This window comes from Heptranchias perlo, chromosome 23 (assembly GCF_035084215.1).
Source record: "Heptranchias perlo isolate sHepPer1 chromosome 23, sHepPer1.hap1, whole genome shotgun sequence".
NCBI lineage: Eukaryota > Metazoa > Chordata > Chondrichthyes > Hexanchiformes > Hexanchidae > Heptranchias > Heptranchias perlo.
This window is the reverse complement of record NC_090347.1, coordinates 16,658,583-16,675,447: the sequence shown is the minus strand read 5'-3', so window position 1 is coordinate 16,675,447 and position 16,865 is coordinate 16,658,583. Positions and strand designations below refer to the sequence as shown.

The 16,865-nt window shown below is 42.1% G+C and overlaps 1 protein-coding gene across 16 annotated transcripts in view; it reads left to right on the top strand.

The window, feature by feature from the left end:
* arsg (arylsulfatase G) overlaps positions 1 to 16,865 on the top strand; it is a 125,579-nt gene that overhangs the window by 87,712 nt on the left and 21,002 nt on the right. For all 16 annotated transcript variants that reach the window (XM_068004083.1, XM_068004081.1, XM_068004077.1 and 13 more), the window contains 3 exons: positions 3,803 to 3,914; positions 14,060 to 14,197; positions 16,012 to 16,208. In XM_068004083.1, coding sequence (XP_067860184.1) covers positions 3,803 to 3,914; positions 14,060 to 14,197; positions 16,012 to 16,208 — 447 coding nt within the window. The remainder of the gene's footprint in view (positions 1 to 3,802; positions 3,915 to 14,059; positions 14,198 to 16,011; positions 16,209 to 16,865) is intronic.

Below are 16,865 nucleotides of genomic sequence, written 5' to 3'. Positions count from 1 at the left end.
GCAAAGTGATGCTAAGATCATTCGCTATCATGAGTGCTGAGTGTTAGCTTTCTGTCACCGGCCGCTTGTGCAATCCCAGCCTCGGCATCCGCCGCGGACAGGCACTCCAGCGTGCAGCTGATGTCCAATGCCTGCTGCTCCACGTCCATTAGGACCACCTGGTGTGGCGGGCCCACTCCGGTCCGTGCCCTCTCCTGTGCGTTCTGGCATCTTTTCTCCTATCAAGGCAAAACACAGAGGCGTGATTGAGTGATGGTTGCATGGTGAGCCGCTGCATGCATTGGTGTGGGTGGGGTTGAGCGTGAGGGAGATGCATGGGAGGGTGCGTGTGCAACAAAGCCATGATATTGTATGAGGATTGGGTTACGTGGCAGTGTTTGAATGGGGACAGGGGCGGTGAGTACGTGCAGGCAAGGTGAGGATGATAGTTGAGTGGATGTGAGGAGTGATGCGAGAGCGTTGTGGTGGCAGTGCAGAAGGGGTTGTGTAGTGGTGGAGGTGATGTGGAAGACGGAGTGTGGGAGAATGCGTAAGTATACTCACTTTGCCTAACCTGGTTAGATCATTAAATCTCTTCCGGCACTGGACCCAGGTTCGTGCCACATTGCCGCTGCTGCTGACCTCCTCGGCCACCTCCAGCCAGGCCTTCTTTGTGGTGGAGGGAGGGCACTTCCACCCATCGGACGGGAAAAATATTTCCCTCCTCTTCCTCACCCCATCCAGCAGCAGCTGGAGTGAGGAGCCTGAAAATCTTGGGGCAGCCTTCCCTCTGGCGTGCTCCATGGTGTAGCATTGGTTGTTTGCTGCAGGAGGAGCATTGGCGGACTGCCCCTTTAAATAGGGCTCCTCCAGCTGACAGACCTTGCTGCGCATGCGCAGTCCGCCCGCCGCGCAGCTTACCAGCGGGAAACCCGGAAGCAAAGGTAAGTGGCTCCAATTATCCTGTAATTGCGTGCGGAGCGCACTGATTGCACCGGGCGCGTTACCCACGCGCCCAGTTGACCCCCCCGCTGAGAACCCGCCGCCCTACTAATATCGAGCCCATTGTGTCTGCTAGCTACAGCCACTAGTGAATTATGCTTAGGTGCCAACTTGCTTGCAACACAGGGGGAGCACAACTGAGTCACATAACACATTCAGACTGAGAAAGTTATGAGTGGCAGTGCATGCATTAAAATGATTAAAATTTCCTGGAATGTGGTGGTGACGGAGAAAGCGGCTCTGCAGAGCATGGAAAATTTAAATCACGTTTGCAGTTAAATCATTGCATTCAACTTTCTTGTGTTATGGGGAGCCATGGTGACTAATGAGGCAGCTACGCAGAGGACAGAAAATTTGAATCTGCTAATTTAAATGAAAATGTGCACAAGTGAACAACCAGCCAGCAAGTTCTGGCAAGGAGCCCAAAACTTTTCAAAAATTAATTTTTAGATTGTGAGCCTCACTGGCAAGGCCAGCAATTATTGCTCACCCCTAGTTCACCAAGCATGCTGCCGAGTGAAACCCTGTCCTAATTTTTTTTAAATGAGCAAAAAAGTCTCAACCCTAGTATTAACAGTTGCTTCCCCATTCCCCAAAGTCCCTTAAAGAGAGAAAAAGTGCAGAAATGAACCCACGGACCTGGATTTTCCACAAGGAAACTTCCCACTTTTGGCTGGTGTAGAGGCGCTCTGGTAAAAAATAAATGGGCGGAGAGGTCCTCTGCCGAATCTCTGCCCTTAAAAATGGCTGCTACGATTTTCCTGCCATGACCCTGATCTGCCCACCGGAAGCTCGCCACACTGCATTTAAATGAAGCAGGAAGACGTGGCCAAGTGCCCTTGAGATTTCCCTGTGTTTCCGCCTATTTACCATCCTTGAAAATGACCACCACTGTAAAGGTAGCAGTATTGAGCCTCTAACGTGATCTACAGAGGGGAAGAGATCGGAAAGGTGAAAAGTCTTACAGGAATGTGATTCTACAACAACCCCATCCATCTCCCTTTTTTCCTTTAAAATCTTCCTTAAAACCCACCTCTTTGATCAAATTTTTAGGGGGTGATTTTAATCTAACCCACCCAACCAGAAACTGACAAGATCAGTCGAGCACCCATTTTACACTGCAAAGTTTTACTTAAAACCAGGTGGAGTGTAAAACAGGCACCCAATCCAGTCCTGACAGTTTCCCCCTGGACAGGTTAGACTAACATTTCCCCTTTGGTCCCCCTGCTTTGTATCTCCTCTTTGGCTTGGCACCCATTTTTTTCGTCATGCCTCTGTGAAATGCCTTTGGACATTTTTTCTATATAAATGCAAGTTGTTTTAACATTTAAATGCCGTACCACCATTCACATTTTAATGATTGAAGACAAATGACTACCTCATTGACTCTTTTCAGTTAACCCACATGGATCTGTTACCTTAAGATTAATGCCTTAGGGGAAATTTTAAACAATATTGCCATTCTCTCTTTGCCTCTATAAGATCTTACTCTCTGCCATCGGAACAACCGTGAGCAACACTCCGGATTTCTGGCTGGCTGTTGGTGAGAGTGCCTTTTTTGTATCCGTATAGGCATGGACTGCCTCCTCCAAATATTTAAATGACCTTGTCCCACCACTTGGGATGGGGTCCATATTCTTGGCTGCAGGCGGCTCAGAGTTCCACTCCGCCAAGCTTCAGAGTGACCCTGGAATTTCTGTTCCCTAGTTTTTTTTAAAGAAAGATCTAGCACTTTGGATGCTAGAATAGGCCTCAATACCTTTCTCTTGCTTTGTGTAGTGAATGAGAGAAAGCAAGAGTGAATTAGATGGTGGCATCCAGAAATCTCCTCAGTCAGATAGGCTGTAAAGAAAGGGAAAACAGAAGTAAAAGTAGAGATGCGAATGGGGAGAAAACAAATATATGAATGTAGTTTTTACGCTGTACTAAAAGAGGCATTGTTTTCTGAGTGGTGCAAGTGGTAGCCATGTTTTTACTGCCCCCTCACATCATTGCGAAGTTGGAGAAGGAAGGGTTCCATGCATGGTATTGAAACACATGCAAGAAGTGCTGCTTATCAGCCTCCCACTGCCAGTGTGATTTTTAATGTTCCAAAATAGTTGATTAGATATTCAATTCTTTGTAGGCATTAAAGTGTGGCTGGTGTTACAGAAGGCCATCAAAGTTTATTTTAACCTTAAAAGAATATGTTTTTGGTTGGACTCCATACCAGCTGCGTTTATACCACAGCCAACGCCCATTTCTTACCGGTGTGAGAGCCCCCTCGGTGAATTCTGATAAGTGATTGGCTGAAAGAACTTCTTTTCACAGTAACCAGAAGATGACTCAATTACTAATAATAACTGCAGAAAATCAGTGGCCCGGAGTAGCTACATTATCAATAACCTGATAACACACTTAGATTAAGGCTTAGGCTGTACATCCATGACTATGATTTTAATGTGAGGCCATGGAGCTGACTTGTGACTAAAAATCTTGAATTTAAGCTTAATCCAGTATTAACAGTTTTGGTAAAAGTCTTTTTGACCTTGTGTTATTCAGTTTTCTATTATTAACTTTCCCACTGCTGGTTTGCATCTGCTAATTTTTGAGAAAATAAACTTATGGAATGCAATTTGGTAATAAAAAAAGCTGTTCCTTACAGCAACTTGACCTCTAAAATTAACTAAACCAAATACACCAATCCAAGGATATACTTGATGAATACGCAGTCTATACAAATCTATCAAAATTAATGTAAAAGAGGTCTAGACAGCAACATTTTTGAAGAATTATAAGGTAAGGTTAACTTTGGTAACTACTCTGTTTTGGTTTGTTACAGGCTTTGATTACTATTTTGGAATCCCTTACAGTAATGACATGGGTTGCACAGATGATCCTGGGTACAATATTCCTCCATGTCCACCATGCCCTAGGGATTCTGTTATGGAACGGTAAAGTAGCTAATGCACAATTGTCCTATCTGTAAATCTCTCTTTTAGACAGTGTTGTCTGGAGCTCTGCCTGGTTTGCAGTTCAGATATGCAGTTACCCATCGCTTGGTGGTTCAGCGTTATTAAAACGTAGATGTGAGAAATTTATAACTTTCCAGTTGGTACTCTGGAATGTTTCTCGTTTTGTAACTCTACTTCCAGAAACCACCAGATAAATTGTTACAGAGCATCAGGGAATTTTATATGACATGGTCTGCATAGCTGGAAAAATATTGCCTTTTTTATGATACAGAAAGTTGATGACATCAAATGCAGTATTGACTCTTTTAGAAACAGAGGCTTAAATGTTGTTTTGAATGATGGTTTATCTAAAATAGAATATCTAGCATCTCTGATCCCTCATCTTATTGCTTGCAATGTAATTCCTGCTTCTGCCTGGGGATTATTGACTAATAAGGGCATGATATGGCTGAAGCAGGAAGGTGAGCGCACAACAAAAAATAATCTAAAGAGGACACCCTTGCTTTTCCTGACTATATCCGCAACATGAATGTAAGAGAATTAGCTGACTATCAGTGCAGTGTGACCATTATTTCTCAGATGATGGATATGCTGGTCATTAAGTATTCTCCTGTCTGCCAACAAAGGAATAAGGCATTTCTTTGTGTAAAACTTGGAAACTGCATAAATGATGAATTTTTTGAGCATTTTATGATTTAATTTTTGCTTTATAGACATTTATGTTTGCTTATTAAAGACTGTATAAGTCAGCAAAATTCTCTAACCGTGTACTAACTTTTCCATTTCTGTGCTCTTGGCACATGCAGGAGTGCTTATTAGGAAATTTTGCATGTCCAGCTCATGACTTTCTATCCATTAATTTTAAAAAGCAGAAAATTTACTCTTAAATGCTTTAAGGTCGGAACATAAAGTTAGAAACTGGCTGGCGATGGGTAAACTTGTGGTGGGAATAACTGAGGGTGCAAAAGGGTCTGCAGATAGGTCAGAGCAGGAGGCTGATGGGCAGAAAGACATGGGTGGTTGCACCTAATGATTGAAAAGGGGCCAACGACCGTTTGGTTCCCATTCTCCTAGGCGCCTGCCCGCACAAGGCCATTAGACCTAGCTCCTCCCCTAGTATGCCAGATCCCAATAACCCCCAATACTGCCATATTCTGGTCTCCCCAATGCTCCAAAACTTCACCTCCAATCCTGCCTCCCTGAACATCACCTCTCTGTGCTCTCTGATCCCAGAACTGCCACTAATGCTCCAAGACCCTGTGACCTCCCACCACAATGCCCCAAAAACCCAGAAGCCTTTTCCCAGTGCTCCAAAATCCCAGGATCTTCCCCAGTGTTCCTAGAATCTCCCTCTGCAGTTTTCTGAAATCCTCAGACCTTCAACCCTCGTGCTTCTAAACTCCAGGAGTTCCTCTCAAAATACTGATAAATACTGAGATTCCATCCCTGTGCTGCCAGATTCCGGGCCCCCTTGCTAGTGCTCCCAGATTCCAGGAGCTGATAAGTCAGTGTCCCTGGTAACACAACTTGGCATAAGACTCCTGTTCTTATAAAACCTCTGACTCACCATGAGCAATGCCATAGGAGATCTGCTAGTATATTAAAAATCTTGGTTAATGATGCACACTTCGCATTCACAAAACCTACTTCCTGTAACATTTTTTATGTCAATATTTACAATGGGGAAATTGTACATGAACATTTATAATGGTAAAACCATATGTCAACAGTCATCTGTCATGGTTTCTTGGTAACCAATCGTTACTTTTTGAAAGAAATCATTTTAAAAAAATATTCGTTCATGGGATGTGGGCTTCGCTGGCGAGGCCGGCATTTATTGCCCATCCCTAATTGCCCATGAGAAGGTGGTGGTGAGCCGCCTTCTTGAACCGCTGCAGTCTGTGTGGTGAAGGTTCTCCCACAGTGGTGCTCGGAAGGGAGTTCCAGGAATTTGACCTAGTGACGATGAAGGAATGGTGATATATTTCCAAGTTGGGATGGTGTGTGACTTGGAGGGGAACGTGCAGGTGGTGTTGTTCCCATGTGCCTGCTGCTCTTGTCCTTCTAGGTGGTAGAGGTCGCGGGTTTGGGAGGTGCTGTGGAAGAAGCCTTTGCGAGTTGCTGCAGTGCATCCTGTGGATGGTACACACTGCAGCCACAGTGCGCCAGTGGTGAAGGGAGTGAATGTTTAGGGTGGTGAATGGGGTGCCAATCAAGCGGGCTGCTTTGTCCTGGGTGGTGTCGAGCTTCTTGAGTGTTGTTGGAGCTGCAATCATCCAGGCAAGTGGAGAGTATTCCATCACACTCCTGACTTGTGCCTTGTAGATGGTGGAAAGGCTTTGAGGAGTCAGGAGGTGAGTCACTCGCTGCAGAATACCCAGCCTCTGACCTGCTCTTGTAGCCACAGTATTTATATGGCTGGTCCAGTTAAGTTTCTGGTCAAGGGTGACCCCCAGGATGTTGATGGTGGGGGGATTCGGCGATGGTAATGCCGTTGAATGTCAAGGGGAGGTAGTCAGACACTCTCTTGTTGGAGATGGCCATTGCCTGGCACTTATGAGCCCAAGCCTGGATGTTGTCCAGGTCTTGCTGCATGCGGGCTTGGACTGCTTCATTATTTGAGGGGTTGCGAATGGAACTGAACACTGTGCAATCATCAGCAAACATCCCCATTTCTGACCTTATGATGGAGGGAAGGTCATTGATGAAGCAGCTGCCCTGAGGAACTCCTGCAGTAATGCACTGGGGCTGAGATGATTGGCCTCCAACAACCACTACCATCTTCCTTTGTGCTAGGTGTGACTCTAGCCACTGGAGAGTTTTCCCCCTGATTCCCATTGACTTCAATTTTACTAGGGCTCCTTGGTGCCACACTCGGTCAAATGCTGCCTTGATGTCAAGGGCAGTCACTCTCACCTCACCTCTGGAATTCAGCTCTTTTGTCCATGTTTGGACCAAGGCTGTAATGAGGTCTGGAGCCGAGTGGTCCTGGCGGGACCCAAACTGAGCATCGGTGAGCAGGTTATTGGTGAGTAAGTGCCGCTTGATAGCACTGTCGACAACACCTTCCATCACTTTGCTGATGATTGAGAGTAGACTGATGGGGCGGTAATTGGCCAGATTGGATTTATCCTGCTTTTTGTGGACAGGACATACCTGGGCAATTTTCCACATTGACGGGTAGATGCCAGTGTTATAGCTGTACTGGAACAGCTTGGCTAGAGGCACAGCTAGTTCTGGAGCACAAGTCTTCAGCACTACAGCCGGGATGTTGTCGGGGCCCATAGCCTTTGCTGTATCCAGTGCATTCAGCCGTTTCTTGATATCACGTGGAGTGAATCGAATTGGCTGAAGACTGGCTTCTGTGATGGTGGGGATATCGGGAGGAGGCCGAGATGGATCATCCACTCAGCATGCTGCCATCATTGAGGATGGGGATGTTTGCAGAGCAGAGCCTCCTCCTCCCGTTAGTTGTTTAATTGTCCACCACCATTCACGACTGGATGTGGCAGGACTGCAGAGCTTTGATCTGATCCGTTGGTTGTGGAATCGCTTAGCTCTGTCTATAGCATTCTGCTTCTGCTGTTTAGCATGCATGTAGTCCTGAGTTGTAGCTTCACCAGGTTGGCATCTCATTTTTAGGTACGCCTGGTGCTGCTCCTGGCATGCTCTTCTACACTCATCATTGAACCAGGGTTGATCCCTTGGCTTGTTGGTAATGGTAGAGTGAGGAATATGCCGGGCCATGAGATCACAGATTGTGCTGGAATACAATTCTGCTGCTGCTGATGGCCCACAGCGTCTCATGGATGCCCAGTTTTGAGCTGCTAGATCTGTTCTGAATCTATCCCATTTAGCACGGTGGTAGTGCCACACAACACGTTGGACGGTGTCCTCAGTGCTTTCTCATTAACTGAAATTTCTTTTGTCCAAAATAATGTTTTCAACAAAATAATTTTTTTTTTTAATTATATATTTCACAAAACATGATTACATTTTCCCACATTGTCTTTTGTATCCTTCTATACCTTTATTAAAGTTTTTACTTAAAGGCCTTAGTCTGTTCTCAAAAGCTTGTTGGCAAATGACTGAAAGAAACTGGAGATTGAATCCTCAAAGATTTTTATTTCGGGCAAGTGATTTAACAAATGTTATTTTCTATTATTAACTGCTCAGACAAACAACACCTGTGATCATCAGCATCTGTGATCTTGGGTCTTTATTGATGGTTAGAAAAGAATAATTTTCTTTTGAAATTAGTCACCTCTTTATGAAAGTTAAGTTAAAAGTCTCTCGCCCTAAATTACCTCATTGTCTTAAGCACTTACACTGTATTGCCGTTATTGGGCTGAAAAGATCAAGGAAATTTGCATTTTAATTTATTTGGGTACATTTACCCTGTTAAATACAAGTTTCCTCGATCTCAGGTGTGCTTCCACACAGGTACAGGTCAGGGGCCATGCTGATGCAGTGGTCACCAGATTGAGCTTGGTTGGAGAAGGCACGGATGAGGCTACTGTTTCTTAAGGCGATGTCGTCTGGCTCATCGAGCCCCCCCCCCGCCCCTCCCATGGTAGATGTGCCAGAAATTGATAAGACCAGCCAACCATCAGAAGGGGTAGACATGGCTGAATCAGTTGCAGGGCTATCTACAAGGACATACACGGCCATCTGAATCCTAACTGGCTCCCACTGAAACCCAGCAGCCAGCCAGAACACCTTCCACTGGAGAATCACTTAGACCAAGTTACAGGTTAAGGGTTACAAATTGAACACAGCAGTCGGGAAAATTACTATGGGAAAAATCAGTAACATCATTCATACAGAGCTTAAACTAGATTAATAAATTGGTTGGACTGTATTGAATTTTGTTCAGAGTTTCATTTTTATAGGGTAGAAGAAGATAGCAACATCACAAAGGTGGACTTTGATGTTAGTTTAGTAAATGTAATGTTGGGGACAGTACTTAGAACCACTTTCTCAATACCATAGGACATCATGGTCCCTTAAAAGGATAGCTCAGACACTTAGCTAAATGGTTCTTAGATAAGCGCTTTGCACATCAGTCTTCCTGGCTGCAACAGCATCCTCTTGATTAGTTTCTGTGTCTGGCTCTGGCTTTGTTTGCGAGTTAACCTTCTTCTCCATTATTCGGCCTTTTTGTATTGCAAAGTTATGGAGACTGTGGCAGGGCTGTACTGTAAGGTACCTCCGATTTGTCTAAAGCACTGTTCCAACATGTCAGTGGACCGCATGTCTGCATTGTGCTTCTGTCCAGATATGCCACAAATATTATTAGTCAAGGCTAAGGACGGAAGCTTTGGCTTCGAGGGAGCTATTCTTTCAGCCTGCCTTTGTTTTCACATAAACCTGGCAGAAATGATTGTCTTATACCTAGCATAGTGATATTGTCTTAACATGAAAGCATTGTGACATCTGCTTGGAAGTGGTCATGCACTGATAACACGGTATTGGTAGTCACTGACTGGCTGAACTTTGAGCGCAATCCCTTTCTGTTCATGGCATTGAGTGTAATGGACTGGATGGCCACATGGGTACCATCAATGACCCCCTGTACTTTTGAAAATCCAGCAGTGCAGTGAATTTGGGCAGATTAAAGTGTCAAAATGGCTGAACAAGTATCAGCCAACTGTTTGATACTTGTGTTGACAGCAAATTGGCTGATAGTGCTGATGTCCCCTACCCCTGGAAGGAGCCAGAAGCATAAAAATTGAAGATTATGGTAACCTTGACTACCACTAGCAGTGCCAACTCTATAAATGGACTGAAAATGGTGCGGGTCATAGATTGGGCACACTGACTTATGCACTTAAGTTCCCGATAGCATTCCTTTTGTTTGAAGCTCTGCACTGGGAGCACTAAATTTTAAAATTTATACCTCTATTTAGATTTAAGCATTAAATTTAAAACCTCCTAAATAAACTTTTTATCATGTGTCTTATAAACAGAATACTACATAGCAAGTTGTTGAATACTTTCCACTTGTAAAAAAGACCCGAAGAAATCACGCATGACCTTGCTATTGGCAAATCATAAGGCCTCTTTCACTAATGGAATGAACATATTTAACAGCTTTTTATGCGGTATCCTTTATATATTGGGTGTATAAGTTTAGTAATGTACAGTTTTATTTTTGCGATAATTGTGAACTATAATAATGATTACAATAATTATAAATTATTTTATGTTAATTGTAATTATTATGGTTTACATTTATCACAGTGGCAGGAATAAAACAGGCCATAGGAATATCTTCTCCTGAAGGTACTAACTCATACAGGAGTATGGTTTCATGGGCACTTCATCCTAGTTCCCATTTTTCATCTGTGGACATTGACCATAGGTTTCGACAGGTAATTCAACAATGAGGGAGCATCACAACCATGTGATCTGGTCATCACCCAATGTCTGCACACATATAGTATAATGAACGAGGAGCAGGAATGCTAACAAACTCTTCCCCTCCCAGGGGCTGAGACCAGTCGTGCCTCCACTGATACCCTGGCTGAGATCCACTAACCAAGCACCCAATAAGCCATCAGGCATAAGATTCTAATGAAGTCTTTTAAATTAGATGAAGATTATATTTCCATGAAAGAAACATCTCCATTATTAGTTTATCTTTCACAGGGTCTGGGTAATCAGTAATGAAGTTTGAGACAAATTACAAGACTGTACTTCAGTTGAGTGATCTGTTGATGTCAGAAGCTGCAAGAGAAAGGCTAAAGTGTTCTATGAGTGACCATTTATTAAGTTCTTGATAGGAGTAACCTTTCTTATAAACAAGTTTTTTTCTTCAGTTCCAAGGATTGCACATGTAAGATGTCAAACGGTTAAGGGGTTTCCGGCAAAGTTACGGCAATGGAGTGGGAGAAGCTCTGAGGAAATTCACCCCCAATGTGATAGAGCAACTTGTAGTGACTGAGTCTCTTCTGCAATAACAATGCAAAGATAGCATAACAGTGTACTTACTTGGGTTATTTGTGCCACAACCATGTATTTTTCAAATGAATATCAAACCAATAGGAGCATTTTTAACATTATCTTCCAAACATACTGCCTTTTCACTTAGTGAAATATGTATGCTATAAGGGTATTTTCAAGAGTCCCTGTGCCTACAGCCAAGTCTCATGCAATTACCTTTAGCAATGCATCTGATCCAATTCAATGGCAGACAACAAACTTCACTTCTACTGGTGAATCCAGAAGTGCTGTCATGTAAATCCATTTTCAGTTGTTCGTGTGCCACTCAGAAAACTCTTGTGTCATGATATATAACAGTGATGTAAGTCTCTCAATATTGGTCCACTGGATTGAGGCTAGATTGAATTTAGCAGTAGTACAGTGAGTATGTAAGTGCTCCCAGTCCGGTAAATCAGTGATCATGTTTGGGCATTGATCCATGGTTACTGTCTTACACTTTTATGAGTAATTTCTTGTGTTTGACTTAATAACCTCCCTCAGACAAACATTTGCTTTATATGATAGCAGATGAATTGTGATTACTGCAAATCAATATCAGCGCATCATACTTTTGAAGACTTATTTTCATCAAGAATATGACAGTATCCTTGCTGTTTGCTATACAAAACAATATTTCAAAGTCTGAAATCTCCCAGACCCTCTGGCTGGAGTTAATTTGCTTAAGGTCCAATGGAAGCAGATCAGAGCAGCTGACCTGCCCTATGTTTGCTCTTGGTCCCTCCATACTCAAATTTTAAAACCTTTTTCTTTTATTTACATTCCCCATGACCTTACTTCTTCCCATCTCTGTAATCTCCTCCAGCCGTACTACAGCCCCCTATGAACTCTCCATTCCGCTGATTTCAGCCTCCTGTGCATCTCTCACCCTCCACCTCACCATTGGTGAGCATGCTTTCAGCTGCCTAGAATTGCCTTTATAATTCCCTCCTTAAAAACCTCGATCTCTACACCTCCTTCTCTGCCTTTAAGATCCTCCTCAAAACCCATCTCTTTGGTCATGCTTTTGGTTCATCCTAAACTTTCCTTTGTTTCAATGTTCATTTTCCTCACATCTCTGCGAAGTCCCTTGCGACATTGTGCTATGTTAAAGGAGCTATATAAAGAAACAACTTGTATTTATATAGCGGCTTTCACGACCTTAGGACATCCCAAAGTGCTTTACAGTTTTGTTGGTTGAGGGATAGGGCTCCAGAAGAACTCCCCTGCTCTTCTTTGAATGGTGCCGTGGGATCGTTTGCATTCACCTGAGAGGGCAGATGGGGCCACAGTTTAACGTCTCATCCAAAAGACAGCACCTCCGACAGCGCAGCACTTCCTCAGTACTGCACTGAAGTGTCAGCCTAGATTATGTGCTCAAGACTCTGGAATGGGACTGGAATCCACAACCTTCTGACTCAGAGGCGAAAGTGCTACCACTGAGCTAAGGTTGACATATTTATATAAATGCATGTTGTATAGTAACTCCAGAGAGATTTATTATATAGGTTTAGTTTATATTTTTAAAAAATGCATCCCAAAACAATAGTTTAACATGATGGTGATTCTAAGTATATTCATTCAATGGATTGTCTCTTATTATCTTTACAGTTTTAGTAAAGTTTTATATATACTTTTAAAATATGTATAGTGAAAAATTAAGGTGAATAGAACAGTACCAGGTTGAAAAGAGTAGGGAAGAAAATGAGGGAAATTAAGATGTAGTGATAAGTCTTGCCAAACTGAGGTTCTGAAAACTTACAGACTGTAGTATATTATCTCAGGTATTAGTAATTACAATGTTTACATTCTCTACCAGTAAAATACAGGTGATAATTAAATGTTTTCTCTTTACTTTCAAAACTGAACTCATTTGTTGTTTTAAAATGAACTCAAATTAGGATGAAGGAAGCCACTGTGTATGTCTCTGGGCTTGATACACTCTGAAGTTTACATAATGTAATTCAAACACCAACCAAAGCTATAGACTGTCATATTTCTCCCTCTCACTCTATGTCTCATGCACATTGACACAACCTTTCTGCTTCCCTGAATTTAAAGTCTTTTGAAATTTTTCTTCAAATCATTTTGAAAAACAATCATGTAGATTTTGATAAGATACTGAGAGAAAAGCATTCCATAATTTGGTGTGCTTAAATCCTACTGATGCATCCTGGGAAATTGTTCACATTGCACATGCTCAGATTGAAAGACTCTCTTCAGGTACCAGTGTTACTGTTCTGGCAAAAATATCAATTCCAAGCCCAGGCTTTTGGAAAGGATGGGACCTTCAATGAAAAACTTTAATAAAGGTATTAAAAAACACAAAAATAATTCAGTAGAAAAATGTAATCATGCTATTATGAAATATGTATTTTTTTTGTTTTGTTTTTAACTTTATTTTGGTCATTAGAAATGTTAGTTACTGAGAAAAAAAAAGTAATTTATTTGGTTCATCAATGAACCATGCTGGTGAAATGTCATTTTTGATAGGGCTTTTCCATTATATTGCAGTGTGATTTTTCCATGTTGACATGTGAGTTTTACATTATAAAATCATAATACATGAAGTAAGGTTAATATGTGTGTGCCATGAGCTAGATTAGTTATAATAGATAGATAAAGTCCTTGGTTGCAAAGAAAATGCAAAGCTGGAGTGTCATCTGCTAACAAAATTCCAGCCAATTTCATGGGCAATCAGTATAATTTTTAAATGTTCAGAATGGAGTTGAGAGGGAGGTGGGGCCTTACCAGAGCCACAAAACTTAAATTGAAACATTGAGTTCATGTGGTCATTATTGTCAACCTGCCCGCAACACACACAAACCAACCAGAATGCTAGTTGCTGTTCAGAAACTGACAGGTGTCTGGTGGGTACTTACTGGCTACCACTAATAAGGCAGCAAGTTTTGAAGATATGGTCGTAAGTATTCCAATCTATATATACCTTGTATTTGTCAGTGAAGGGAATAACCCATCTTTGTACGGCATTTTGAAAAACAATTTTCTTTGTAACTGCATCAGAGACTATTTGGTAAATGTTTTGTATTTCTAGTTTTCCAGAATCTTTTGCCTGAATTGTTCATATTTTTGTCTGATGTCTAAACCAAACCAGCGTGTGTTTTGCTGTGCTTTCTGTTTAGCTCTGAACACAAACCATGTACTACAGATGTGGCACTGCCTCTCCTCGAAAACCAAAGGATTGTAGAACAGCCGGTTAATCTCAGCAGCCTGACAGAGAGATATGCAGAAAAGGCTATACAGTTCATCCAGAAGGCCAGGTGAGTGGGAGCCTGTAGGTCATTGAGGATAGATGATGATGACTCCTAATACTGCAATTTCATGAAAATAACCTTCACCCAAGAGTAATCATCACCCTTAGCTGTTATTAATTGATACAAAAAGAAAATAAAAATCTCAAAGCTACCCAGTGCATGAATTTGATCTCTTACTTGGGTCATTATGCTACTGATATACTACTGGTATTGGTAGCGCAGTGCTTTGCAGGACTGGCATACTGCTGTTTTTGACTTGAGGCATGCATTGGCACCCACAGTAGCAGTGGTGGAGTGCTGGGATCAAATCAGCTGCCTGTGCACTAGGGCAGAGGTAGTATATGGCACAAACAACTAGGGTAAAGGAGAAAGTGAGTGTGTGGAAGACAGATTTTAATTTGGTTACAAAATTTTATCTGCCCGTTAAAAACTGATTTTTAAGACATATTTTTGTCTAAATTTTCTCCCCTCCTAGGGATAGAGTTCCACAGGTGCCAGCTGCCCTTCCATACTCCAACCAAGAGACTGAGACTAGAGAGGCAATTTTAACATGGGGTCAGGGCAACAGAGCCAAAACTGAGCCTGTCCTCACCTGATGTCCAACCTTGTCAGGGTGCTTGACCCTCTTTTGTATATGAAGTGTGTGGAACATATTTTTCTTTTAGAATGTGGCAATGCAGGCCTCTGTGGCAGTAACTTTTCTGTCCAAAGTCGTAGGGAGGATTGAATTCTAGCAAGTGCACAAAAGAAAAATTAATGGGAAGATCTTATTAAATGTCCATAATAAAAATTACATTTGGTGTTGCAGTGTAGTTAATTGCCCACTTTTTCTTCACTAATAATTTAACCCAGTCTAAGGCCGTGGTACTGAGGAAAGGAGGATTAGGAGAAGAATGCCTCATGAACTCTGTTAGATTGCATGTGATTGTTTGGTTTTTCTGGGTGGCTTCTTTCTCTGTATTGCCCATATTCCATTAAGTGCCACAGTAACCATCAGTATAAAGAACAATTGTGGTTGTTGGACTTTTTAGGGAACTGTGGAAAGAAAGTTTTTTCCCAAATGTTCTCCCTTCCCCTTTCTCCTCCCTTCCCTTTTCTCCTCTTTGAAGGCATTGATTCCTTGGTAGGGACTGATTCTTCGTATGCTGGGGACTTTCTGATATTTTACTCAAGTGGCCATTATTCAAACGTGTGCCTTGGCAGGCTATTTGACTATAAGGGTATCATGGCTGACTTTAATTCTGTCCTCACCTGATGCCCACACACTCACTTCAAGCAAGGGTCACTGCCTAACAATCAGGAGTGGGAACCCCGAACGATTTTCCCCTTCCTAACCCAAAAATCACTGAGACCAATTATCAAACTTTCTTTCCACAGTTCCCTAAAAAGTGCCCTTGCTGCTGCCCTGATTGAGATCAAACTTGGTATCTTTCCGGTCTGCGTGGCTCAGCTACTCATTTGATCAACTTGTTGAGCTACACGGAGTTGAAGCTCTAAAATTTGACTCCAGATCTATAATAAGTTAGCTGATCTCTGTTTTATACAGAAGTGGTCTGAGACTCCCCAAACTCATTTAATTTAGGAATACTGGAACTTGTGACCATTAAAAGATATCAGAGGTTTTTGTAGCGTCAAACTGAGCTTAATTTGACCTGATGTTTGAGAAGTAAAAAGGCTGATTTGAGCATTGGGCAAACCCGCTGAGTTACAGATTGTCTTCACCATCAACGCCTTAGTGGCTGCATTATCAGATTGCACTTTTTAAAAAAATATATTATTATCTCATGTTCCTGTTGATTTCCCTGTTCTGTTTTTCTTAGGGAGAGTATAAACCCATTCTTCTTGTACTTTGCCCCAGCCCATATGCACGTTCCTTTGCATTACAATTCTCGATTTGCTAACACCTCCACACGTGGTCCATATGGAGACAGTCTACGAGAGCTGGATCATGTCATTGGACGGATACTGGAAGCAGTTAATACAGATTTTCATAAAAACACACTTGTGTGGTTTGCTGGTATGGAATGATTTATTCATGTTTATAATTCTGATACTTTTAAAATCTTATGATTGGTAGATAATAAAATTAATATTGATCCTGATTTTCACTCATGGTACTGGCACATTGTTTCTCTATTTTCTTTAGTGTTCCCTATGCCATGCACCATTCCCCAGTACAACAGGAATGTTGGTGCTCTGCTTTCCCTGCCTATATTACCCTCTAACTATTCACTAGAAGGTGTACAAGTTGCCGTCTAATTTTTTCTGTGTTGTTTTGTGGAAAATACATGCACTCCACTGAGCATCTCCAACAGTTGTGTTCAGGAATGCATTGTAGGTAATGTTGGGGGCAAACCTAACCCTTACCATGCTGTGGTACAGCACAGTGGTGCATTAACATGGTGAACTGTGTTTTTATACCCTTCAAAGTCAGAAAGTAAGACATTGTAAATGGCATTCCAATGACTTTAAAATAATGGAATCAATAATCACGAGTAAACTTCAGGATTACCAGTACACTAACAACCTAATAAACAGCAATCAATCTAGTGGGAATGGGAGTCTGGGTCAAAATAGGCCCATAAAGGTATGTTTTCTTTACTTTTTTTTAACTTTCCTTGTGGGGTCAGGAGGAGCAGAAGTGCTGCACTGATTTCTTCCAGTTCTTTCTGCA